At 39.6% G+C, this 25057-nt stretch overlaps 1 protein-coding gene and 1 long non-coding RNA gene across 5 annotated transcripts in view; one reads left to right on the top strand and one right to left on the bottom strand.

Annotated features, from left to right (window-relative positions):
• INPP1 (inositol polyphosphate-1-phosphatase) overlaps positions 1 to 21144 on the bottom strand; it is a 30489-nt gene extending 9345 nt beyond the window's left edge. The window contains exons 1-2 of one of the 4 annotated variants that reach the window (NM_001245012.1): positions 20974 to 21144; positions 3323 to 3590 (exon numbers count right to left, since the gene is read on the bottom strand). In NM_001245012.1, the coding sequence (NP_001231941.1) occupies positions 3323 to 3526 (204 nt within the window). In that variant the 5' untranslated portion in view covers positions 3527 to 3590; positions 20974 to 21144. Of the gene's footprint in view, positions 1 to 661; positions 3591 to 8612; positions 8722 to 20973 lie in introns of those variants that run through there. The other 3 variants (XM_084998141.1, XM_005672032.4, XM_005672033.4) reach the window with 3 other exon arrangements.
• Positions 3547 to 12945, top strand: LOC146396046 (uncharacterized). The gene is made up of 2 exons (XR_014829423.1): positions 3547 to 3710; positions 10351 to 12945. It is a non-coding gene; the product is annotated as an uncharacterized LOC146396046 (long non-coding RNA).
• Positions 21145 to 25057: the final 3913 nt, after the last annotated feature.

Below are 25057 nucleotides of genomic sequence, written 5' to 3'. Positions count from 1 at the left end.
GCTTGAACTTATTATAATGCTTTGGGGCAAACATTAACTTACAAACATTAACGTTGATGCATTTCTTCCAGCTGCTTCCACCCAGCTATCTTGATCGATAACAAAAATAAACTTGCTTCATTTAGTTTCTTGGAGCCAGATTATTATAGGACATGAAAAAGTATATGAAAAAGTATATATAGTTTGCAGAGATTTCCAGGCATCAATTATTCCTGCCTGTGGTCAAGAATTCACTTATGTAGTGATGAGGAGATTCTTAGCCTCCAGGAAAAAGACTTTAGATTGTTGATGCTGAAGATGATGCAAGACATTGGGAATAAACTGGAGGCAAAGATGGATAACTTACAGAAAACACTGAGCAAAGAGATACAAGCTATCAAACTTAAACAAGAAGAGATGCAAATACAGTAACTGAAATAAAAAATTCACTGGGGAGTTCCCGTCGTGGCACAGTGGTTGACGAAAACGACTAGGAACCATGAGGTTGCGGGTTCGGTCCCTGCCCCTGCTCAGTGGGTTAACGATCCGGTGTTGCCGTGAGCTGTGGTGTAGGTTGCAGACGCGGCTCGGATCCCGCATTGCTGTGGTTCTGGCGTAGGCCGGTGGCTGCAGCTCCGATTGGACCCCTAGCCTGGGAACCTCCATATGCCGCGGGAGCAGCCCAAGAAATAACTAAAAAGACAAAAAAAAAAAAAAGAAAAAATTCACTGGAAGCAGCCAACAGCAGAATACAGGAGGCAGAAGAACAAATAAGCGAGGTGGAGGACAGATTAGTGGAAATTACAGATGCAGAACAGAAAAGAGAAAAAAGATTGAAAAGAAATGAAGAGAGCTTCAGAGAACTCTGGGAAACATGAAATGCAACAACATCCATATTATAGGGGTGCCAGAAGGAGAAAAGAGAGAGAAGAGGACAGAAAAAATATTCCAAGAGATAATAGCTGAAAACTTCCCTAACATGGGGAAGGAATCACTCACTCAAATCCAGGAAACACAACGAGTACCATATAAAATAAACCCAAGGAGGAACACCCCGAGACACATACTAATCAAACTGACCAAAATTAAAGACAAAGAGAAAATCTTGAAAGCAGCAAGGGAAAAGAAACAAGTAACATACAAGGGAACCCTAATAAGGTTATCTGCATTTTTTTCAGCAGAAACTCTGCAGGCCAGAAGGGAGTGGCATGATATACTTAATGTGATGATAGGAAAAAAACCTCCAACCAAGATGACTCTACCCAGCAAGGCTCTCATTCAGATTTGAAGGAGAAATCAACCTTCACAGATAAGCAAAAGTTGAGAGAATTCAGCAACACTAAACCAGCCTTACAACAAATACTAAAGGAACTTCTCTCGGCAGAAATGATAAGACAGCAACAGGAAACAAAAATACCACAAATGACAAGGCTCACCAGTAAAAGTATACATACAGTAAAGATACGATCATCCATGCACAATTATACCACCAAAATCAGAAATCATGAGAAGAGGTGGGTACAAATGCAGGACACTGGAGATGTACTTGCAATTAACAGAACAACAACTTAAAACAATCTTATATTCATATAGACTCTTATATCAAAACTTCAGAATAACTGCAAACCAAAAATCTACAATTGATACACAAACAAGGAATCTCTGGAGAAGAAATATATCTCATAGTAAATAAGTGCATAATCCACCATGAAGGGGGTCATTTGACATCATTCTTGGAATGCTGAAGTTTTAGAACCGATTCTGATTTCCTCTCCATCAAAGAATTTATGATAATTATAATTAAATAATGCAACTGCACAATTAAATAATATAGTTCTACAATTGTATTATTAATAACCATTTCTCTCCATGGTACAATGTAAGGTCTATAATGTCTTGTTTATCACATCACCTAGAATGGTGTAATGCCTTTACTGAAGAATCAATAAGATGTAACAAATTGTGAGGACATATTTATATAGTTACACTGTTTTTTTAACCAATTTATGCATTTTATATTTTACTTATTTTCAGAGGGTATATTATTGTTGTTATTCTTACCAGTTAAGTTATTCTTTTTATTATGCTATATAAAATATTTAATGGTATATAAGGCTTTCTTCTTTATAAATTTTAGTTGACTATACACAATTTTAACATAATGCTAATTTTTAAAGAAAAATTGAAATGTAATAGATAATACCAAATAGTAAAGATAAAAGCCATACAAAATGGGATAAAGTATAGCATAAATTTCCTATTTGTCTCAGCATATTAGCCATTCCACTTCTCAAGAGGGAGTCACTTAATCTGTTTCTTAAAATCCATAATATAATAATCTGTGTGAAATGTAATTGTGTTTAAATATATGTATTTTATTTTGTAAAAAAAAATAAAATAAAATGTGTATATAAACTTAAAAAAAAAGAATTCACTTATATGATTCTAAATGACTCCCCGTATTTTGAGAATTTCAGAGAAACTATTCCAATATTTTGTAAGGCTTTCTGACATAAAATTATATCCTCCCAAATCTAAAAGAAAAGCAATTATTCAGTTATTATATAAAAGGCAATAAAGTAATACAAAGAACAAAGACTCTAGAGCCAGTCAGCCTGTGTTCAAAAATGAGTTCTGCCACTCATTTGCTGTGTAACCTCAGGCAAGTTATCTAACCTCTCTGTGCCTTCCTTTTCTCATCCATTACATTGAAATAGTTCTTACCTCAGAAAATTGTTATGAATTAATATATTTAAAACCCTTAGTACTGGGAACATGGTAATTTATAAGCACCTGCTAATGTTATTGTTTGTTTTTACTACTTATGAATGTAGGTTTTCCCTAGTCAGTTTAATAGATCTAGAATTACAATCATTGTTAGTTACAAACTGTGTTTTTCTACTAGAATAAAGGGAGATTTCAAGTCTTCAGGATCTCTGTGAGCCTATAACTGAGGCACCCATCAGATAAATGATTATGCCAAAAAATATATATCAAGTTAAAAAAAAACAGGTTGTAAAACGTTCTCATTTCTTTTGAAATAAGTTCTATGCGCCATGCATTCACATAGACATGTTCTAGCAATATTTAGCCAAACATAGCTGTGGTTTTCTTTAGTGGTATGATTAAGAGGATTCTTAGTTTTCTGCAGTTAAATTTTTTCTGCAACACAAATTGAGTAATATTGGAGTCAAAACAAGGACGTGGGGTGGGTGGGGAGGCAGTTTATTAGCATCTAAGTTGCTAGAATTCTGAGAGGGAAAGGAAAAGGCATGCTATTCTATCAGAGGGAAAAACCACAGAGGCAGATGTTTTGCAATTACCTGGCTGTGACCTTTCTTACCTTGTTCTCCATATTCTGTTTTATAACTTCCTGTACCAGTACATCAGCCAGGGTCTTGAAATCAACTGCAAACTTCTTGTTCTTTTCTCCCTCTTTCTTTTCTTCTATCAGCAGCTGGAAGAGGGCTTCCTGCTGCCTGCATGCCCGGGCAATGTTGGCAGCTTTCTCAGAGACACAGAGCAGCTCCCGAAGGATATCTGACATTTCTGAACCTGGCTTTACAGATGCAGCAGCTGGTGGAATCAGCACCCACCCTCTGGGCGGTCAGCTGGAAAAGTACAAGAATGTGAAAGAGAAAGCAGTTCAGAGGGTGATGTCAGGGTGCCTCAGCACTGCTAACAACCCACTGCTGCCAACCCGGCAGTCAACCTGTCAGCCTGGCTCAACAGTGAGTATAGATCAGTCACATCCTCGGTGTGGAAGACTAGACATCATCTAAAATTCGAAATTTACCTTTGAAAATCAAATATTTATAGTTTCAAATCCATTACACAAAGAACTGAAACTTCAGTGAATGAGAATCTGCATTACATTTACAAAACCCTAAAGAGATGAGCAGGTGGATACACAGACACAGTGTTAAAGAGAAAAGCCAAGTTCATATAATGACCTTCAGATAAGCACACAAACGTAGCAACAGTATGGTTAAAGTAGGGCTCTTTCTTTCACCTATGGGGGAAGAAGGAATAAGTGAAAGCCAGTTTATCCTATCAGATTGGGGGCAACTTTCTCAAGTATTAAGGACCACACCAGCAAGCACTGTTGTGTCCTGCAAGACTGAGGTCACACTTGGGCTAGCAAGCCCAGGCAATATCCCAACACCAACCACCTTTTTTCCCCCCCAGTTAAAAAAGTCCCATTATCTATGCTGCTGTTCTAGCAAATTTAAACAATAAAATGAAGTAAAACAGGCAACTTGTTGGGACTTGAAAAGTTCTGGCTCCTAAGAGGCATGCTATCATGCCTTGCCATACCTATCAGCTAATTAGGGTAGAAATATTTCAACAGTAACTACATTTTATCGAACTACATTTTATTTTATTAACTCCTATCTCATTATTGTGAGAATACAATCAGCTTTGTTTTACAGTCAAGGAAACGAAAACTTAGAGAAGTTAAGCAACTTGTTTAGGGTTACACAAGACTAAACGGCAGGGTGCCGAATCAGTCTTACACAGAAGCTTGTCCTCCTTATTATCATAGCAAATACTTTACTTCCTTAAAAAAAAAAAAAAAAGTCCCTTAATGGACTCTAGGAGGCTGGGAATTAGTACAACAACGAAGGTGTCAGTGCAATGGAGTTAATTGTGAACTGTTATAGCTGTTTTGTCTTAAACAGGCTTGCTTAAAAAAATATGCTATTTTCTTAAGATTATGGGTCATGGAGTTCCCTTTGTGACTCAGCCATTAACGAACTCCACAAGGAGTTCAATCCCTGGCCTCACTCAGTGGACTAAGGATCTGCCGTTGCCATGAGCTGTGACAGAGATCACAGTTGCAGAGGCGTAGACCAGGAATAGGCCAGCAGCTGTAGCTGTGATTAGACTCCTAGCCTGGGAAGTTCCATAGGCCCTAAAACCAAAAAAAAAAAAAAAAAAGGGATTATGGGTCAACCACCATTAAGAAAATATCTCCAACGTCAAGAATAATCAAAGGAAAGTGAATAATAGTGAAATATCAGCTGCACTATTAGATGAACAAACTATTTTTAAGTTAACATTCAGAGTAATTGAGGAACATGACTAGTATCCATGAGGACAAGGGTTCGATCCCTGGCCTTGCTTGCTCAGTGGGTTAAGGATCCTGCATTGCCATGAGCTGTGGTGTAGGTCGCAGACTCGGCTCAGATCCTGTGTAGACCGGCAGTTGCAGCTCCAGTTCAACCCCTAGTCTGGAAACCTCCATATGCCTCGGGTGCAGCCCTAAAAAGAGAAAAATAAATAAAGTTAACATTCATTCTTACAGAAGGTGTGGTGAAACAGGTGCTTATGCTCTGCTAGTGAGCATGCAAACAAGTGGTTTCCAGAGGGCACCTGGGAAAGACGTATCAAGATCCCTGGAGATGTTACCACCTATAGGCCAGTAACTCCAGTCTGTCCTTATTTTGTGTTAAGAAAGTCAAAGTTGTGTTAAAATATTTCTGCACAAGAAGGATTAGTATTATTTACAGCAGCAAAAAGTTAAAAATAATCATAAACATTGGTGAAATGTTGACTACTAGTTATTAAAATTATACTTTTGAAGAACATTTAATAGGGATATGTGATATTGTGATAAAGTTCAGTGTATATATAGTATCATTATATATAGTATCATGGTATGTTACTAATTTGTGTTTATAAACACACACACATTCTGTTTACACATATAGAGAGAGTTTTGAAAGACCAGTTGGTAATGTTTTAATGGCAATCAGGCAGGCATTGAATGGTAGTAATCATTGGGTGCTAGAATTGTGGAGATTTCATTCTGCTTTACTATAATTTTCAAATACTCTATAATAAATATATACTCCTTTTATAATAAGAAATGATAGGAGTCCTGCTCTGGCACACTGGGTTAGGAATCCAACTGCAGCAGCTCAGGTTGCTGGAGAGGCATGGGTTCAATCCCCTCCTGGCGCAGTGGGTTAAAGGATCCAGTGTTGCTGCAGCTGCAGCTTGTATTCAATCCCTGGCTCGGGAACTTCCATATGCTGCAGGTGTGGCCATAAAAAAAAGAAGAAATGATATTTTAAAATATCTTGGGACAATTAAGCACAAAGGACAAGAATTCCTCAATTTCTGGAAATAACTGTCCAAAGTGATACGATGGCAACAACACAAACATCAGGTAGGAGAGATGATAAAGTTAAAAATGAAACACCTGCCTACCTAAATTCGCTTAAAAACTTTTTAAAAACTCTCGCTTTGGTTGACTTAAATCTCAACATTAAGAAAAACAGATATATTAATAAATCTGAGGCACTTGGACTTAAAAAAATTACAGCATCTGTAAGCTATAAGTTACAATATATACACACGGATACATACATATCTTAGTAGAACCCACTAGCTCTAAGTGTATAAATTTAATACCTTTGATTTTTACTTCTTAGTAAATGTTCTAAGGTTATTGTAAATAGGGTGAAAAGAATCAAAGAACTAACAGTATCTAAGTAGCTTTTTATTTTGGAAGCAGCATAAAGAATTTAAGGAATCCAGTTCAAAAACTTTCTAGGTTAACAATACCAGTATTGTCTATTTTACTCAAGGTTGTTAAAATCAATGTTTTTTTCCTAAAACAAACACTGTACCACCACACTGTTGAATACCCAAGAATCTCTCCCCATGATGCCGTCAGAAGACTCAGGTGAGTTACACAGGCTACAAACTCCAGGAACCACCACCACTACCTTTCCCCCTCACAGAGAAAACTCATCAACTTGGTCCTGTTAAGTTTCTTTATAACTGCCCAAGGATCTGGAGTTTCTCCCCTTTGAACCTGACCTTTATTTCCTCAATAATGACCATTCCCACTTTACCTGATCACAGCAACGTGACCAATGTGGGAAAAAAAATATATCAGCTCTGAACTTCAGTCCTGTAATCAACAGGTATATAGATTTTAGGAATTTATTGTAACACAATAGATCACACTTTTCAGTTCCAGAGTTATCCTGGTGCTCAACCTTAATCACCCTTTATTCTCAACCTAGGAAACACTATGTGTAGTATTTTGTCAAGTTGAACACCCAGTTTCAGCTTAGGACTGAGCTTTCTCCAGTCACCCTATAGAACCCAGAACTTCTTTAGCTATTTATCTTTCTCCAGGGTCATAGCCCCCTAAAAAAAAAAAAAAAAAAAAAAAAAAAATTCCCTTACAGCTATCATCATCTACATGTAAGACTTTCTAATTGGTTTGCATGGCTAGCCTGCTACATTCTGGCTGAATGGGCCATTTCCTCCAAAATGAATCCAGCCACCATCCTCTGTGCTTCTCTGGAAGCTGCTTCCCTATCTCCCCATTTGCCCTCAACCCAGTTCACTCAGCCAGGTCACAATGCTCAGGGGGCTACTCACCTTCAAGGACTCAACCTGAGATAAGTTATCTTCAATGAAACTGAGGGCTACATCCAATACAGAATTTCTTCAGGTTTATTAAATAGCTTGTATTAACACTCGTGGAAATTATCGTTCAGGTGATTTTTAAAGCAAGTTTATATACTTGATACATTACTTACATATTTCAAATACTAAATGAAGTTTATTATAGTCTCATAATTAGTAAGTTATAACATTCCTTTGGATTAGGATGTAATGGGTATTCTGAGAACCACCTGTGTTAGAATTACCTCAAGTGCCTACCATAAAGTCAAATGCATCCCAACTTAGTGAATCAGAATCTCCGGGGGGAGGGTCCAGGGATCTATATTTCTGTCAACCTCCTAGATGATGCTAACACTGAGATTTAGTAGCTACTGTTCTTCGAGCTGTTCATTCTGTTGTAATACTAAGCTGGTCATTTCAGGGGGGCTGGCACATGTTTTGCTGGAAATGCATATGGGCTGTCAGCTATCCATGTACAGGAAAGGCCCAAGTTAAAATAACAATTACTGATATTTATTAGGTGTTTACTATATGACAGGTGTCCTTCTAAGCACTTTACGTGGATTAACTCATTTAATTCTCACACACCCCTATGAAGAAGATACTATGATCTCTATTTTACTAATAAAGAAACTGAAGCACAGGAAGATAAATACTTTGCCCCAAAACCACACAGCTGGAAAGTGGCTGGGACAAGATTCAAGCCCAGATGAATAGGCAGAAACCCACACTGCTCGCCAGTGCTCTTGCCAGTGCTCTAGCCAATAAAAGCCTTTCATGCATTGTTAGCTGTTAACCAAGGGAAGAAATGAGCAACTGTTGGATAAGTAATCACAAGAATATGATTATTATTATAAAGTATATCATACAGCAAAAAGGAAACACACATACTTACCTGACCACTGTCAGTAGTTTTGACACTTTCAAAACATCACTAAATTTGACACTCACGTCCTTCCTAATCCCAAGGATCCCTTATCCCTAACTGATCTCCAGCCTCGGTGTAAACCATCCTTGCTGGATAGTAAAAGCTCACCCATGGTCTACTGATGTCTCCCTTAACTGGCTGTCTTGGGATGGGGGTGTGTGTGTGGAAGCAGTTCATGCCTAACATCTAATTCCTCTTGTATGAGTTTGCCGGGCCTGCCTTAACTAAGTACCACAGACTGGGTGATTTAAACAACAGAAATGTATTTTCTCACAGTTCTAGAACTGAAAGTCCAAGTCCAAGGCGTTGGCAGTGTTGGTTTCCCCTGAAGACTCTCCCTGGCTTGCAGATGGCCTTTCCTCTGTAGACGAGCATCCCTGACTGGCTCTCCCTCTTTTTTAAAGACACCAGTCAGATTGGATCAGGGCTGACACATATGACCTCACTTAACGTTGACTGAGTTAAGTTAAAGGGCCCATCTCCAAAGAGTCGCATTATGAGGTACCGGGGATTAGGGCATCAACGTACAAATTTAGAGAGAATCCAACTCAGCCCCAAATACCTCTCTTGACAAAGAGACTTTGATGATCTTAGCAAATGCCAACCCAGTCTAGCATACCAACTGTGTCTTCTGTTTTCTGGCCAAACAGTGAAGTGGGTAGTTTCTCTTTCCCATTTATGGGGTCAGTAAGTTTAATTCTGTGAGACAGTTTTTCCCAATAAGAGCTATTCACTTTAACAGTCAAATCATTAATGATTGGTGAACACTGAGATAACCTCTTACAAGCCTTACTTTGTGACAACCTAGTTCAAGTCACATTTGAGCAGAACAATTTTGTGGGTTGTTTTTTTTTTTGTCTTTTTTTTTTTTTTTTTTTGCTATTTCTTGGGCCGCTGCCAGCGGCATATGGAGGTTCCCAGGCTAGGGGTCGAATCGGAGCTGTAGCCACCGGCCTACGCCAGAGCCACAGCAATGCGGGATCCGAGCTGAGTCTGCAACCTACACCACAGCTCACGGCAACGCTGGATCGTTAATTCACTGAGCAAGGGCAGGGACCGAACCCGCAACCTCATGGTTCCTAGTCGGATTCGTTAACCACTGCACCACGACGGGAACTCCAGAACAGTTTTAAAGAAGTTAAATTCCTCACCACCTCAGACCAAATGTGTATCTACATGTTTATGTAAGATTATATCACAATGTCAGATAGAAACAGTCTCTTAACTTTTATGGGATTTTCACATCTATTAGAGAACTACTGAATAAATTCTTTTTTGGTCTTTTTAGGGCCACACCCATAGCATATGGAAGTTCCTAGGCTAGGGGTCGAATCGGAGCTGTAGCTGCCAGCTTACGACACAGCCACAGCAACACCCGATCCTTAACCCACTGGGCGAGGCCAGGGATAGAACCCCTATCCTAGTGGATACTAGTCAGGTTTGTTACTGCTGGGCCATGATGAGAACTCCTGAATAAACTGGAGTAGGTCAATTAGAAAAAAGAAAAAAAAAAAAGCTCTTCAGACTTTCCCTGGGGAGTTCCCAGTGTGGCACAGCGGAAATGAATCAAACTAGTATCCATGAGGATACAGGTTTGATCCATGGCTTCACTCTGTGGGTCGGGGATCTGGCGTTGCCATGAGCTGTGGTATAAGCTGGCACTGTAACTCCAATTCGACCCCTAGCCTGGGAACTTCCATATGCCCAGAGTGTGGCCCCAAAAAAGCAAAAAAGAAAGGGACTTTCCCTGGAAGCCCAAATCTCTCTATGAAGACAAAACTCATTTTTAATTTCTGAGCTATCACTTCATCAGACCAGATGTTTAAAAATCTTATCTGAATAATATATTTCAGTTCTGATAAACAGGAAAGACACAGGCTTCAGAATCAGAGAGCCTTGGTTCAAAACCAAGGCTCTGCCATCAACTAGCTGTGTGGCATCAGGTAAATTACCTACCCTCTCTGAGCCTATCTCTTCATCTGTAATATTAAGATAAAATACTTACCTTGCAGGGACATTGTGAAGATCAGATGAGATATTTCCAGAAAAGTAACCAGCACAGAGCCTTGCACATAGTGGATAACAAATGACAGCTGTGACTATTAAATACAAATTCACACAAACCACAGTCACCTGTCCTTGCTTGAAAAATAAGAAGACGGCAAGTTTACATGGGTCACTGAAGTTTTCTTCTGAAAATTTACTACTCCATTAAATCCGAAAGGGCTGGAAACTACTTGTAATTCTCTGACCCAGAGAAGAGTTCCTTTATGCAGGCCAGATCTGATTGCTTTAGTTTCTGGGTGTCTGGGTGGAAACTTTGGCTCCTGGAGGCTGAAGACTACTCTGGCTTCATGGTAGACCCTCCGTAAATGGCTCAGGAGGATCATTATTTGTCAAAAGGATATTTTGTCAGGAAATATATGGCAATTCTAGGGCCAAGGATGTCTGTTCTTGTGTGATGAGCCTGGTTCTACCAGAAGCTGGCCATGTCCTTTTGTTGCTCATGATGACAGAAGTGTGATGACATCGATAAGGGCTCTTAACAAAACAGAACTGCTCTCTAATACATAGGCAAGTAGGTCAAAGCATTTCTGTTAACATTCACTTCTGCCTGCAGATAATCCACTACTTCTACAGAGCCCACATTTTTGCCCATCAGACAATGACTCTACCATACCCCTACTACTCATAGCCTAAATTTGGTCTATCACTTATCTTTTGAGGATTAGCAATTTGAAACTATTAAGTGGTGGCCCTGCCTGACTAGTACTGCTGTTAGGGAAAAAGGCCCTACTTCCATGACATACCTGGGTGTTTCACAAGAAGTGTTTGTGGTGACCTCTCTCAAGGGGGGGCAGCTGTCCAGGGGTCCCCCTAGGTGGGCACATGCTGAGAGGCTGGCCAAGGCTCTCTTTAGCTCACATTGCTGTTGTAGGGGAAACAGAGACCTTGTTCCCCTTCCCCTTCCAGCTTAGGGCTGCTGTGGGAAGTAGTTTAAAGAATGGAAGCTGCCCTGGCAGAAAGGATGGGGGACAGAAGTGGGCTCACAAAAAATATGTCAGGGGCTTAACGGAAGCAGTCAATGATGACTGAAGTGCAACCTGCTGACAACAACCTCCCCCGACATCCCTGAGATATGCTCACCTGCCCACTTGGTCACCTGGGCCAGAAGGAAAACTGTACCATAAGCATTAAAAGGAATGTATAAATACTACCTTTTAGCTCACTGGAAACTAAACTGCCCTTCCAGTGAATAAATCTTGATCAACTTTCAGATATTTGATTGTCATACATTTCTCAGAATCTACTAAGTAGTACAGCATGGGACAGCCTGTTCTTCTGTGATAGTGCTGTCATCACTTCATAGGCTCTGCTTAAGTTTAGCATTTTAGTGGCTGATTTCTCACTATCTGTTCATATACTCCCATGCTCTGGGCAGGTGATTAATTTACATATGCTGTTCCCTCTGGTTGTCATGCCCTTCCTTCTGCTTTTTATGTCTAATATCTACACACCTTCTCATAATTAGTTCCACGGCAAGAAACTTGAACAGATACTTCATAAAAGAGTATATTCAAATTGCCAATAAATATATGAAAAGAGTCTAAACTCCTTAATATTCAGGAAAATGCACCTTAAAAATCACAGCAGGGTATCACTGCATATCCAACAGAATAGCTAAAAGTAAAGATTGAAAATGTCAAGGTTTGGTAAAGATGTAGAGAATGAGACACACGCTGCTAGTGTGAATAAAATTGGTCCAGCCATGTTGGGAGACAGTTTGTGATTTGTTGAATATAAGCATAACCTATGACCCAGAAACTCCCCTTGTAGGCTTCTAGTCAATAGGAATTCCTGCACATACACATAAAAGACATGTACAAGAATATTTAGGAGCAGCATAATTTACAATAATATCACACTAGAAATAACCCAAATGTCCATCAGCAATAAAATGAAATAAACTGTGGCACCTTTACAAAAGAAAATACTATACAGCAGTGAGAAGGAATGAATTACTGCTATAGGCAACAACGCGGATGCATCTCACAAAAACATACTGCTGAGTGAAAGTCACACACACAAAAATATATGCTGAGCAATTTAACTTAGTTCAAAAAAAGGCAAAACTAACTATTAGTAGTCACAGTGGTGGTTACCCTTGGAGGAGGAAGAGGGGTTATTGATGGGGGTACAGGATGGGGCTTTTAGGTGCTGGTAATGTTCTGATCTGAGTGCTGGTTACATGGGTGGGTCGACTCTGTGTACATTCATCAATCTACACACTTAGAACCTGCCTACTTTTCTTTCTTTCTTTCTTTCTTTTTTTTTTTTAGGGCCACACCGGCAGCATATGATGGTCCAATCTAGGGGTTGAATTGGAGCTACAGCTGCTGGCCTATGCCATAGCCATAGCCACATCAGATTTGAGCTGCGTCTGCGAACTACACCACAGCTCATGGCAACGCTGGATCCCTGACCCATGAGCAAGGCCAGGGATCGAACCCACAACCTTATGGTTCTTAGTGGGATTCATTTCCACTGCACCACCACTGGAACTCCTCTGTATGTATTTCTAACTGAATAAAAAGTTTTTAAAAGTGTGTGTGTGTGTGTGTGTGTGTGTGTGTGTGTGTGTGTGTGTGGAGAGAGAGAGAGAGAGGTGAGTCAGTTCAACAGTTGGCTCCTTCTGGAGCCATGTCTGAGCCTCCATCTTGAAAACTTGGGCCAAGTACCCAAGTACCTTGGATACCTGAGAACAGAGACAGGGCAAGTCTCCATCCCAGCTCTCCAAAACACTGTAATTTGGTTTGCTTATCTATGCTCTGACAGGAAATTTAAATGTGTGTGATTTCAGGAGTTCCCCTCGTGGCTCAGTGGTTAACGAACCTGACTAGAACCCATGAGGATGCAGGCTCCATCCATGGCCTAGCTCAGTGGGTTAAGGATCCACTGTTGCCGTGACCTGTGGTGTATGTTGCAGACATGGCTCAGATCCTGCGCTGCTGTGGCTGTTCTGTAGGCCAGCAGCTGTATCTCTGATTCGACCCCTAGCCTGGAAACTTCCATATGCTGCAGGTGCGGCCCTGAAAAATAAAAAAAAAGCGTGTGATTTCTTATGACTCTTAGCACATATCTCAGAGGTGTTTAATAAATGCTGGCTGATGAGTTTCCTCTTAGCTTTGTAAATTCAGAATTCTTCCTTGTCATGCTGTTTATTGTACTTGGATTTTATCAGCTGTTACCGGGGCCATTAGGCACCTGGGCCCATATTTATTTATATTAAAGTCTACATATATACTATATTCATTTACAAAAACAAATCAAAGCTGTATCTGGATGACTAGCACATGAAACCACATTTTTTGAGCATCAAATCAGAATCTGATACTATTCTCTGTCATCTAGAGATGATCTATCTTGATGAGTTTAAGTTTATTAAATGACCAAAAGTAGTAAGTTTAATTTGGTTTTGTTAGAAAAGATATTAAAAATAGGGTATGTAAATCCATCTATTTAACCTTTAACATTTCTCCCTCCCTTCTTCCCAACCTTCAGATAGTGTCAATATACACGTCATTTCTAAGCTGATCCATCTACCTCACCCTAGCGACATCAAGGGTACTGTTGGACTACATTAGCCCACATTTTTGCTCACAGATGCTGCTCAAAGCAATAGACCACAAAGATATCCTCTGTCCTTACATGAAGTTCTGGTAGCTTGTAAATGGGTGCTTGTGCTTAGTAAGATCAAGAATTAATTGCAACACCCACTAAAAATATAGATTTTTGGACTTTTCCCCTGGAGATATTGATTCAGTAGATCTGGGGTGAGGACAGGGAATGTCACTCGGCTAATTTTTATTTGACAGTAGGGCAACACCAGATGAAACTGTCAACTCTGTCACTGGTTATTTAGCAGCACAGGGAAAGCTATAGATACTGCAACTAAGAATAATGGCTTTGGAAGGCTAAGGGTCAACTATGCTGACTTTTTTGTAACAAAAATTAACCGCTGGGAAAAATGCAAGTCGATCTACATAGTAAGTATTCCACATTAGCATAATACTTGCCTAAAGTATGCATTTCAATGACTTCCCAGATCATTTAAAAAGTATGAGTAAATATTCTATTTAGAAATACTTGAGTTCCCTGCGTGGCGCAGCACAGTGGTTAACGAATCTGAATAGGAACCATGAGGTTGCGGGTTCGATCCCTGGCCTTGCTCAGTGGGTTAAGGATCCGGCGTTGCCTTGAGCTATGGTGTAGGTCACAGACACGGCTTGGATCCCGCGTTGTTGTGGCTCTGGTGTAGGCCAGCGGCAACAGCTCCAATTATACCCCTAGCCTGGGAACCTCCATATGTCGCAGGTGTGGCCCTAAAAAGACAAAAAGACAAAAAATTAAAATAAAATAAAATAGAAGCAGATTCAGTGTAGCTACCTTAACTATAGGAAAGAATAAATATTTTGAGATTTTTATTTTTTCTACTATACTTGATTTACAATGTTCGGTCAATTTCTGCCATATAGCAAAGTGACCCAGTCATTCATATATATATATGTGTATATATGTATATATACACATATATATATACACATACACATTCTTTTTCTCACATTATCCTCCATCATGTTCTGTCACAAGTGACTAGATATAGTTCCCCAATTCATTTTTTTTGTCTTTTTAGGGCCACACCTGCAACATATGGATGTTCCCAGGCTAGGGGTCAAATAGAAGCTGCAGCTGCCGGCCTACACCACAGCCACAGCGACTTGGGATCTGAACTGTGTTTGCAGCTTACACCACAGCCCATGGCAACACAGGAACTTTAACCCACTGAGTGAGGCCAGGAGTCGAACTCGCATCCTCATGGATGCTAGTCGGGTTTGTTAACCACTGAGCCACAACAGAATTCCCCAAGTATTTTTTAAAATGCAAATGTAATGCCTAATTCAAGGCAGAAAGAAAGTACACAAGATATATGTCTTGTAGAATCTTTTCCAAGAGAATATTATTTATAGTTTTGATAATTGTTAATCTTATCATTAATCTTATTAATCTTCAAATCTATTTTGAATGTTTCCTTTGGAATATAACCTTTTTCAGTCTTGTTATCTTTACTTCTGAATTTTGTAATGCTTACTCTCAGCACCAACTCATTTAATATTTGCCTTTTGTGGTCTACATGGGACTCAAGAGCATGTGATGGAAAGACCCTTGTTTACGCCACAGGAGAGCTGGTTCTTAGGCTCTGTTTTGCCTTCAACCAACCAGGTGTGACACTTTGGCCATATGACTAAGCTCTCAGGGACTTGTTTTCCTCATTTTTCTAAACATGAAAAAGGAAAAGAAAGAAGAGACAGAGAAATCCAAGGGGATGATTTCTATGGTCTGCTTTAGTTCAAAACTTCCCTATTTTTTAATACACACTTTCCATATAAAAGAGGTTGGGAAATATTCTTCAGCCTTAAAAAGGAGTGAAATTCTGCTATATGCTACAACATGCATGAACCTTGGAAACACTGTGCTAAGTGAAAGAAGTCAGACTTAAAAAGAACAAATATTGTGTGATTCCACTTATCTGAGGTACCCAGAATAATCAAATTCATAGAGACAGCAAGTAGAATGGTGGTTACCAGGGCTGGGAGGAGCAGGTAATGGGGAGTTATTGTTGAATGGATCCAGAGTTTCAGTTTGGGAATGATTAAAAAAAAAGTTCCAGAAATGAATAGTGGTGATGGTTGCATAATAATGGGAACGTATTTAATGAAAGTGAATTGCACACATGAAAATGGTTAAAATGGTGAATTTTATATTTTACTACAATATTTAAAAGAGTTAAATGCAAACAAATTACAGGTTCAAAGTATGTACATTTTAAAAGCTTATGATGTTTGTCATCTAACTAATAAGAACATAATAAATATTTGTTGGTTGAATGAAAAAAAAGTTGAGGTAAGGTCATGAAAAATAAGTTTAAAAAGGGTACTAGGCTCTTTGTCTTATAGTTGATTTTACATAGCAATCACACTGGTTTTTATACTTAGATTGTATGTTTATATACTACAGTGGTTTGAGTGAATATTATGAGGAAGTCCTAAGCCCCTCACCCGTGTCAGCCCTTGGGGCAACCATTGTTCTCTAATAGGCTGTAAATTCCTTGAGAACAGGATACACATTTTTTCCATCTCTTCATAATACATGGTGGGAGTTCTACAATTTAACTGCCTGATTTTTCATTCCACTAGAGATGGATAACAAGGTAAAAATCTTTAAAAAGATTTTCTTGCACCAAAAATAATCTGTAAGGGATTATTCGTTATGCAAATTTTAGGATTATATTATTTTAGAAAATAGGATTCAAAGGAGTTCTTTACAGAATTTTTTAGAAGATGGCTATTATTATTTTTGCATGATAAATTACGTGACCTAAAATATATTCTCTGAATATTACAAGAAAGCAAAGGTCACAGATCACATTATGAATTACTTGGGCAGACAGGGTTTATGGCAACATATCTCTTATCATGCTACTTCTATTTTGCAGAGGCAAATGTTTATTTTTAACAGATATTTACAAGTGTTGATAGAACAATACAGAATACTGAAAGTAACATTTGCCTTCAAAGGAACACAAAATGATAGACGAATATTTATAGTACCTTTCACTGGAAAAGGTCAAAGTACTAAAAAGATACAAATGGTGCATTAAAGCCACTCCAATATAGAAATATACTAAATGTTCTTGCATTCTCATAGGTAGATAAATGTCTAAGCTGGTTAATATTTATCTTCTTGAAATGATTTTTCATTTCTATTTCCCCCATTCTTTGCTATTCATGAAGTTTATCATCAATCATATTTTTAAAATAGGCCTTTCATTATTCCCAGATCAAACTGCGATTAAATGTGATTATATGTGATTCTTGCAAATTCCCAGGAATTAACGAGAGGAGTTTTCTAGAACTTAGAAGATAAAGTCCTATTTAAAAAATTACTGCTGATTAAAAAAAAAAGGAATTTAAGTACACTAGGATTTCCTTAAGCAGTATTTAATAGCATTTCCTTTAGTCATTTGAATTTAACTGTTTGCTATTAATTACAACTCTCATTAGCACCAAGGGAAATCCACAATCATCACTTTGCAAAGAAAAAGAGAAATTTAAGTATCTATTGATAAAGCTTGCAAATATTACTTTAATTCAAACTTAAGTAATTAAGTTAAAAGATTTGAAATATTTAGTTGATTAAAAATAAAAACAAGAAAGAAAACACCCTCCTCCATCACTCAGGGAAAAAAAAGACAAGAGAGAGAAAAAGGAATGGAGAGAGAAGGAAACTGATATTTTCAATTGTGGTGATTCATCATAAGGAATTCTTTTACAGATAATTAACACTCTGTTTTGTCAACTTGTTTTTATTTTTTTATTTAAAAATTTAAAAAATTTATTTATTTATTTTTCTTTTTTGGGCCACACCTGCAGCATATAGAGGTTCCCAGGCTAGGGGTCGAATCAGAGCTGTAGCTGCACTGCAGGATCCAAGAGGCATTTGCGACCTACACCACAGCTCATGGCAATGCTGGATCCTTAACCCACTGAGCAAGGCCGCGGATTGAACCTACCTCATGGATGCTAGTCAGGTTTGTTACCGCTGAGCCTTGACTGGAACTCCTGTCAACTTGGTTTTAAATATAATTTTGACCACATTTTATGCCCGAATTTTGTTTTTTTGTTTTGTTTTGTTTTTAAATGGTGTTGGGTCATTTTAATAAAAGTTCTAATATGTTACTAAAATTTGCATGCTTGTCTTTCCTGATTAGGAGCATAGCAAAGGTAACAGATAACTCTGTTTATACGAAAGAGAAATGATCAGGCACAATATTCTGCTGTAGATTACTAGTCACAGTAAAATCCATTAATAAAATGCTCTTAGAGTTCCCATTGTGGCGCAGTGGTTAACGAATCCAACTAGGAACCATGGGGTTTGCGGGTTTGGTCCCTGGCCTCACTCAGTGGGTTAAGGATCCAGCGTGGCCGTGACCTGTGGTGTAGGTTGCAGACGCGGCTCGGATCCCACGTTGCTGTGGCTCTGGCGTAGGCCGGAGGCTACAGCTCCGATTCGACCCCTAGCCTGGGAACCTCCAAATGCCGTGGGAAGCGGCCCTAGAAAATGCAAAAGACAAAAAAAAAAAAAAAAAAATGCTCTTAATAAGATTAAACACTTGAATTAAGATTGCCTACCACAAAAAAGCCACTGGACATGTACAAAGTTTGCTAAATTCAACCACTGGAAGGCTTGCTTGACTACAAAAGGATAAAAAGATTTTATCCTTTCAGATTTCCTAAGTGTGTGACATCATCATATTACCAAAACCACAGATTCCATTTAAGAACATTTTATGTACAGGAATGTTAACACGGTATGTCAGCAACAGCCATCTGTACTTCTCAAGCTTGCTTTTTTTTTTTTTTTCTCGTTTACATTTTTATCATTTTGGTCTATTTTAAGTATCTTCTTTCTCTTAGAAATTCTGATTCAGGAAATCCCAAGCAGCAATCTGGGAATCTTTTTACACCACTATTATCCCCACTTCCTCCCACTTGCCTTCTACCCTAGGTAATATTTTAAATTAGACAAGATTGGGAACTTCTACCCAACACTAATCATGAGAGATTGGAAGCAAAGTGCTGTCACTTCTGTTTTTATCTCTAAACTCCAAATCAAATGAAAACATCTACATAGAGAGGTTTATTAGTTTCATTGTAAGGTTCAAAATACATCAACAAGGACATTTATTGAGGACACACAGCCACAAAAAAGTTCTCACATACCTCATTCTCACATTTAATAAATGAAAAAGACTTGTTTTTATTAATCACTTTATATAATATCAGTATATTTTAGGCAATTTATCTACAACATGAAGCATATTAAGACTATTTCTTTTTGGGGGGGTCTTTTTCAATTTTTTTTAGGGCCTCACCTGCAGCCTATGAAAGTTCCGAGGGTAGGGATCCAATCGGAGCTTGTAGCTATGGGCCTACACCACAGCGACAGCAATGCCAGATCCAAGCCACGTTTGTGACCTACACTGCAGCTCAGGGCAAGGCTGATACTTAACCCACTGAGCAAAGCCAGGGATGGAACCCAAGTCCTCGCGCGGATACTAGTCGGGATCATTACCTCTGAGCCATGACGTGAACTCCAAGACATTTTCTGATTGGTTATCAGAGAAAGAAATAAATGGGGAACTAAATACATAACATATAACTTTATAACTTTTGTTTCGCAGGCCTTATATATCAAATAAGACATCATTTTCTTCAAAATTACCACAAGTATAGCTGTAATTTAAATCTATAATAAGATATTTCACATTAAATGACATAAGTCCAAGCTGCAATTTTCAACCAAGGGGTAATTTAGTCCAAAAGCTTGAAAAGAAATGGTAACTTATTCTATGAAAAAGTAAAATGTAACCTTATGCATTTATATAATCCTCTTCATGACTAAGAATTAACTTTCAAGAGTAGTATAAAGATCCACAAAAACTTAAAAATAAAGTAGGTTCTCAATTAGAATGCAAACAAATATCTGTGTTGAAAAAAGAAACTCTTCTATTGCTTTTTTTCTCCCTCTGTTGGGTATTTCACAAGGTCAAAAATAAGGTCACTTAGGTAATTTGTCAGTCAACAGTAGTTTTGTGGATTATTTTCATCATTAGACTATTACTAGGCTGAGCAGGGCTGATCTTTATCCACTTCTCTGGTTTGAAAGCTAGGAACGATAGGAAAAAGGCCAAAAAAATGTTTTATTTAACATGTGGGATGCACTCCAGTGGTCTATCCCTACAACCTTAACCCACTGTTCTTTTGAAGTGAACACCATTCACACAGTGGCAAACTTCTGCTTATTCAACATCTTAAAAATTACCTTTAAAACGAAAACCTCCAAAATACACACCTTGATTGTTTATATATGTTCTTCATGAATGTACTAAATAATCTAGGGATTTTCTTCATGCTCTTTGCATCTAACACAGTAACAGTATACATGATTCATCCAAACCCAAGTTAAATATTTTCCCCTCTGCTACTCTACTCTGGCCACACCATACACATCTCACAAAACTGCCTTTCAAAATGCAGAGAATTAAAAACAAGAAGGCAAAGACTTTTCTAAATATAGTCCCTTCATGTTTATTTTACATTCATCTAGTAGGTCACTAGCGGCAGCCAGCAGCTATGGACCCTTAGCTGCATCTCTCTAAGCAAAACCAAGGGGTGCCTGACAGCTACGCCATCTACCTGTTGAACTCGGGCCACTGCTCTCTCGACAACTGTCAGATCTAGCTTCTTCGACCTAGAAAGGCTAATGATCGAATAATAATAATAATAATAATAAAAAGTTGTTTGCCAATTTTTCTTCCTATCGTCTATTTCTTTCGGGTCGTTTCTGCGGATCCCAGGAAGACGGCAAGACTCGCGAGCTCCTCCGCCCGGCCAGTTGCAGCAGCGATGTGGGGCGGGGCGGACCAGGCCGGGTGGCAGCCTCGCTGCAGCGGACAGAGGTCATCGCAGGCCGGGCGGAGAGGCAAGGAGCCCTCCCGGCCCAGATTTACTCACCTAGTGTCCGGAGAGGTGAAGGGTGTGTACAGTTCGCCCAGCCTCGGGACCCAGATCCGAGCAGGAAAGGAGGTTGTGGTGCTGGGGCGAAGGGAGCTTACGGAGGAAAACGTATTACCTAAGCCGGGATGCGGAGCGCAGGAGGAGGCTGCAGTCTTTCCCTCCAGAAACGGAAGAGGCGGGGGAGGAGGAGGAGGAAAACGCAGAGGAGGAGGTGGCCGGGCGTGCGAGGCAAGCAGAGGGGCGCCAGGCGTCTAGCCGCAAGCTCAGCCCGAAGGCGAGGGGCGGGGAGCACGGCGGTAGCCAGCGGAGGGCGAGGCGCAGCCGGGCGGCGGGCTGCCTCGCTCGGCCGGGGATCGCAAACCACAGCATCCGCCAAGCCGCCGCCCACCCGTTTCCCCCGGGACCTTGGCGTGGAAAGGCGCAGTGACGCCTCGAGGCTCCCAGGGCAGGCGAGGGCATCCCACGCCTGCCTGCCGGAGCTCAAAGTCGGTAACGTCACAAGTGGGGCGTGATGATTCACAGGGGAGTGCCAGGAAAAAAAGGGCTCCTGGGTCACCTAATCCACTGTTTTTGTTTTGTTCTTGTAGCCGCCCACAAATTCGCATTTAATATCTTCCTTCTGCAGTCTTCCGCACCCTTTTTTGAGGATTACGGGTTTGACAGACGGGTTGGCAGCTTGAAAATGGACTTGCTGCTGGTGGCAATCGGGTTCCATTGTTCTAGTAGAAATGTCAAGTGTGCTGGTTGTTCTGCAAACCCTAGCAGCGTCTCCTGGACGCTTGACTTATGGGGTGTGGGCCTAGAGACACCTTGACAGGAAGCAGATCGTGGGCAGGGACTCTTCTCCCTTCCACCCTTTAAACTGTGGGATTCAGCTTACCCTAAATAAGGTTTTGAATGGGGGAAGAGGGGATAGGAGGAATGAGTTATGATGAGGGGAAGGGTAGATTTTTTAAAGGGCAATAGCGTTTTGAATAGAAGCGGTCTGGCGGTCAGCCCAGCAGGCGGAAGGCTGTTTGTGTGTGTAGCGGACCTTCTAAAGCCCTTCACGCATCCTTCCATTTCATAGCACACCTAGGAAATGATCTCAGCTGTTCAGGCAGGAGGGACTGAGCCTTTGCTCCTGGAGGGCAGAGGAGACCGCTATCCACATACCTATAACTCATTCCATGACATGACATTAGGAAGATCCAGTGTAAAGTTTTGGCCAGCAGGTTTTTTATCTACCTTTCCTCACACCACCCAGAACTGCCTCCTGAGTTGTTAAGACTTGGTCCTAAGAGCAGTGGCTTGCCATCCAAGACAGGAGCTGGGGGTAATACTCAACCCACAATGGTGCTTAAAAATTTACACCTCCAAAACTAACTCAACTTTCTGCTCCCAGCCTGCTTCTATAGTCTCTGAGACAACTCTTCCTTCCCTCCCCACCCCCTCCCGGTTATCAGACTGTACTTCACTGGTAAGTCCAGCTGATCAATTCTGTCCTCTCTCAGATTCAGTTTTTTTAGGTCCATCTCCTTAAGGCTCCTTAGGCCCATCCCCTTTGCTATTGTTTATTAATCACTCTCGTAATCATATCTAGTCTCATTTCTACCTCTGATGGAAAAAAATTAACAAATAGTTTGAACATGATATTTGGAAATAAAGAGGCAAATGCCAAACTAGTTAGAAGGCAAAGAATTTGCCCCTGGAGGAGCAGGAATTAGGGGAGGGGAGGGTGGAGCTGGAGAATGCTGTTTCTGTGACAAAGCAATATGAGTCTATGATCTGGATCTAGTCCATTTTCCACTTTGTTATCACAGAGATCATCTTACATCACACATCTCAATGGGTTGCTTGCTTTAAGGCCATCACGGGCTCCCAATCTCTGGTCATATGAAGAGCAAGCTCCTGGGCATAGCTTTCAAGGGCTCTCTCCCCATCCCAACTGTCAGTCCTGCCCCCTCAACAGTTGACATCCCATTTTACCACAGCACATCTAGTTTCCTAAGTACGAAAATTGGTTGCATTCCTCTATGGCTTTATACATGTTATTTCTTTTGCCTGGAATATTCTCTCTCTGCTATAACAATAGCTAATGGCATGAGGCCAAGTGCCTTTTGGTTTTATAGCTGCTCATTCTTACATCAACACTATGGTGGGATTACTATTATCTCAATGTAATGAAGAATAAAAGTGTGAACTTAGCTTAAGTAATTTGCTCAAATATGTAGCATGTAATGAGGTCAAATTTGAACCCAACAATAAAACTCCAGGACTCACATTATTTTACCTGTTCATGGCTTAAAAAACCTTTCTCAGACACTAAATATAAGCAGGATTTACAATTTTAAGTTTTTCACAAGTCTTAAATGTGCAAGGCAAAAATATAGCTGAACTACTTTTCATCTGAAAGCGTCAAAGGGCAAAATTACAAAGGAAAAGTGAGAGATTGGACTATAGAATTTTTGAGTTCTTTCATTGAAAAGACCCTTAGAATAAAATTAAAAGACAAGTAAAAATTATCCCAAAATGTGCAATATCTATGAAAGGTAAGAGAGTACATCCTCATTTAATAAAAAGATCTTACAAAGATCACCTTGCTATAGAGAAGAAAATTGACAGAACACTGTAAACCAGCTATAATGGAAAAAATAAAAATCATTATAAGAAAAAGAAAATGTAAATATCCTGTTTTTAAAAATGGGCAAAAATATAAATTAGTTGTATTGTGAAAGAAAAATGCAAATAGCCAAACACTTTTAAGGGAAGTGAAAATGTAAAATGTAATGCACCTTTAAGTTGACTGAGAATAAAAGAATGCTCAGAGCTAGCGATTTGGGCCAGCGACCCCTGAGGCAGGATGTGTGGCAAGTGAGCATGCTCAGTGCTGAGAAGGACATAAATTGCTTCAATGTTTCTGGAGGGCAGTTTGGCAGAATGCAATAAAAGCCTCAAAAATGTTCACACCCTTTGACTCAAAAGTTGCATTTCTGGGAATTCCTAATGCAGGGGTTGACAAACGTTTTCTATAAACGTCCAGACAGTAAACATTTTAAGCTTTGCAGGTCACATGTGTCTCTATTACTTTTCTTTTTTCTCTGTGTGCTTTTTTCCCCCTAAACCCTTAAAAAATATGAAAGCTATTAGCTTGAGGGTTGTAGAAAAACTGGCTGTGGCCTGAAATTGGCCTGAGGTCAGTAATGTGTGCAGAGTTGACTACAAAAAAGTTCATCTCCCTGGATTTGCAAATAGCCAAAAAATAGAAAGCAAATAAAATGTCTAAGGATAGAAGTTAGTTATAGTCAAGTTTAAAACAAGTTTTTTAAAAATGTTAAATGCTTTAAAACCTTTCAGAATGATATTTATCTCACAAGATAGTATTCATGATTTATTCAGAGGGAAAATACAGTTTACTAAAGAATGTTATGTTATTCCAAATACAACATAATCATGTATAAATGCATAGAAAAAGATCTGGAAAGATGTAAGCAACCTAAGATATTGATAGTGGTCTTGGGTGGGGGCGAGATTGTAGATATTTGGTTTTTTAGTTTTGCATATGTGTTTTCAATAGTGATCATATACTGTTTTTGTAATAAGTAAAAATACAAGAAACATTGCTTGGGCAGCAACAAAGCCCTTAGTTGCCAATTTGAGAAAGTCTTCCCCTGAATTCACTTCCCTCTCCCTGTGTGCACCCTGAACACATAGGTTCTTTTTTTTTTTTTCCCATCTTTTTGGGGCTGCACCTGTGGCACATGGATGTTCCCAGGCTAGCAGTTGAATCAGAGCTACAGTTGCTGGCCTATATGCCACAGCCATAGCAACGCCAGACCCACGCTGGGTCTGTGACCTATACCATAGCTCATGGCAACTCCGGATGCTTAACCCACTGAGTGAGGCCAGGTATCCAACCCTTGACCTCATGGATACTAGTTGGGTTTGTTACCACCAAGCCATGACGGTAACTCCTATAATGGTCCTTTGAGTACCATTATCTACTTAATTGGAGAATGGTTATTACTTTCATGTAGTTATGCATTCTTCTATTATTGGACATCTGGGTTCCCAGTATTTCACTATTATAAGTGTGCTGGTT

Source organism: Sus scrofa, chromosome 15, assembly GCF_054392235.1.
Source record: "Sus scrofa isolate SSC_HxYL_T2T_F1_AM1 chromosome 15, Sscrofa_HxYL_maternal_Yorkshire_Landrace_v2.0, whole genome shotgun sequence".
Taxonomy (NCBI): domain Eukaryota; kingdom Metazoa; phylum Chordata; class Mammalia; order Artiodactyla; family Suidae; genus Sus; species Sus scrofa.
Note: the sequence above shows the minus strand (reverse complement) of the source record. Positions and strands in the feature narration are given on the sequence as shown.